The following is a 2,500-nucleotide window of genomic DNA, read 5'->3' on the forward strand; positions in this document are numbered from 1 at the left end:
TTTGTTCACTTCTTACGGGATATATTCGGTCTCATGAGTGACCAACTCTCAGTTGGCTTGATAGCTCATTGCTGAGCGCACTGAACTGATTGCAGGGTCAACCATCGATCAGTTCCCGATCTCGTCCCAGAGTCCACTTTTCTTTTGGTCAGCACCAGGAACACGGACTGTGGCCACTTCCAATTTATGCGCAGTTGTACAGTAGTGAAGGTCCACTTTTGTAATCGCTGACAACCACTGTTGTTTCAAAGTTCTGAGCGTGCGCAGACAAACCTAAAGTCCGGGATTTGCGGACTTCCTGCCTTGAAAGTGGCCAGAGTCCGTGTTTTTGGTGCTGACCAAAAGAAAAGCGGACTCTGGGGACGAGATTGATCAGTTCCGACATACGCGCAGTTCAAGCAACGACCTGTTTTTGTAAGTGATGACATTCCACCATTGTTGGAAATTTCTGAAACAGTGTAGAAGGAACCAAAGTCTCGCGCCGAGACTTGTGGTTGCAACAAGTCATGGACTGTGCGAACTAGTGATAATCCGGGCCTAATATCCTCCTCTACTCGTCTTTGTAATAAGTTACCCTAATGGTCAAGTCTCCTTTACTTAATTCTGTACGTTCTTGGTTTTACTCAGTGATCTCGAGCGCAGAAACGCATACTTTGCAAAAACTACTTCACAGTACTTGTCTTAAGGGAGTCACGTTATTCTGCTCTTCTCTAGTCTAGTAACACTAGCTTAGGAAAACTCAGTCTTGATCGCCTATGAAAGTTATTGTTATACGGAATAGATAGAATTACATGTACCATGATTTCAAAGCACCGAAAAGCCTCAACTTGCCGCTTCAGGACCCTCGTAAACACTCTAAAATCTGATAACATGAGATCATGTTTCATGCTATGTGATTCATACCTTTTTTGTTACACGTTACTTGAGTGGTAGTAGAGAGATTTGGCATCGCGTTCACGCGAAACGCGAACGGTAAAAATTACCTTCTCTCCACAGATTTTGTCTTGTTCTTCTCAGGCTCTCTATTCTTAGCCTGTCTCCTCCTCCACTAATTCAGAATTATCTGTTATGTTACACTTTGCAGGTAAAACTCACCATCAGCCGCTTCTTTGTGACTCAATCTTTTGATGGGGCCGATAGTCATCTCCTGTCGGCTTTCCGCAAAATCACGGACCAAGTCACGCCTCTTCCTGATCGAGCCGTCCTCGCATCCTTTAGCGCAGCGCGATTCATTATCTCCTTTGCGACAGGCCTCTACATCACAATGCAGGTAGACATCGGTATCCACACTTTCACCCATGAAACGGAACGCACCCAGTTGAAAATGCTGAACGTTGCTTTCCATGTAGTCAAACACAATGGTGGGGTCGTCTTTCTCTTTACACCTGGGTAAACAGGTCATAAGGAAAACGAAAGGACGCGATATTATCTTCATTTCCGAGGGTTGTTTTGATGATGGTAAGGGACAAAATCGTTTTCCACTCTCTCGCCAATAGACTGGTCACCTTAATTGGCTTGTAACTATAACGCAGTTTTTATCTTAACTGCTCTCACGAAAATTTCTTCAGAATTTTTTTTTCCTTTTTCTCTGTTTATTTCTTATGTTTATTTGCTTTTCTGGTGTTGGTTTCTCTTCAGTCATACTTGACGCCTCTTAGCTTGTTGCTGCCTTCTACGTTTCTTTCGTTCTTTATTTTCTATGCTTATCATAGTTTTGGGCAACTCGCGTAGAATTGCCAGGTCAGTTGTGAAAGGAAAGGGGCAGGAGCCCATCAGTAGGAGCTTGCCTCCCCCATACAAGCCCTATGAGTCAACCTTTGCCCGTATATTTCTATTTTTAGAACGCCACGAGTTGTTCGGCACTGCACGCGCTGTTTAAAATAGTCAATCAGAATAAATTCATTGTCTGACGAAGACAAAAATAGCGAAAACAATGTACGCAAATTGGGCGAATTGATGTAAATTAATGTAAATGTCAGTCTCCTGCTGAAGGGTTGGTTCTAAAAATAGAAAGATACGGGCAAAGGTTGACTCGAGGATATAGAGCACATGGAGGCTCCTACTCATGGGCTCCTGAAAGGGGTTATGGGTATCAGTGAAAAACCTTCCGACGATCCTTCCCCGTAAAACCCCTCCCCCCCCCCCCCCCCTCCCCCACCCAAATGCTGGTTTTTAGGATGTAACAGGTTGGGCTCTTAAATAAAACCATTGGTGCAATCCAAACAGTTTAAAAACCTTTTTACTGTAATAAGGTTTCCCAACTATTGTTTTTTTTGACAAACATTGTAGATTGGAAAAACTGGAAAAACCTCCAGGCGAGCGCTAGTAGGTTTGTTCAAGAGGCAGGGTGTGGCCTGGCTATTTAAATTGGCTTACCCGTCTTCGATAAAGGCGTAATATTTGTCATCATCCAGGTCTGGAGAGGGTGTACCCCAGCATTTAAGAGGAATCAACACCAGCTTGGAGTCACTAGAAGTCACTTTAACTTCAAGGTACATAG

At 43.8% G+C, this 2,500-nt stretch overlaps 1 protein-coding gene across 1 annotated transcript in view; it reads right to left on the reverse strand.

The window, feature by feature from the left end:
- The window catches only part of LOC138004506 (ZP domain-containing protein-like), a 9,384-nt gene that overhangs the window by 1,540 nt on the left and 5,344 nt on the right, over positions 1–2,500 (reverse strand). Inside the window, exons 4-5 of the mRNA XM_068851039.1 lie at positions 2,377–2,500; positions 1,096–1,385 (exon numbers count right to left, since the gene is read on the reverse strand). The exon at positions 2,377–2,500 is cut by the window's right edge and continues 99 nt beyond it. Of these exons, the coding sequence (XP_068707140.1) occupies positions 1,096–1,385; positions 2,377–2,500 (414 nt within the window). The remainder of the gene's footprint in view (positions 1–1,095; positions 1,386–2,376) is intronic.

This window comes from Montipora foliosa, chromosome 5 (genome assembly GCF_036669935.1).
Source record: "Montipora foliosa isolate CH-2021 chromosome 5, ASM3666993v2, whole genome shotgun sequence".
In the NCBI taxonomy this organism is placed as follows: domain Eukaryota; kingdom Metazoa; phylum Cnidaria; class Anthozoa; order Scleractinia; family Acroporidae; genus Montipora; species Montipora foliosa.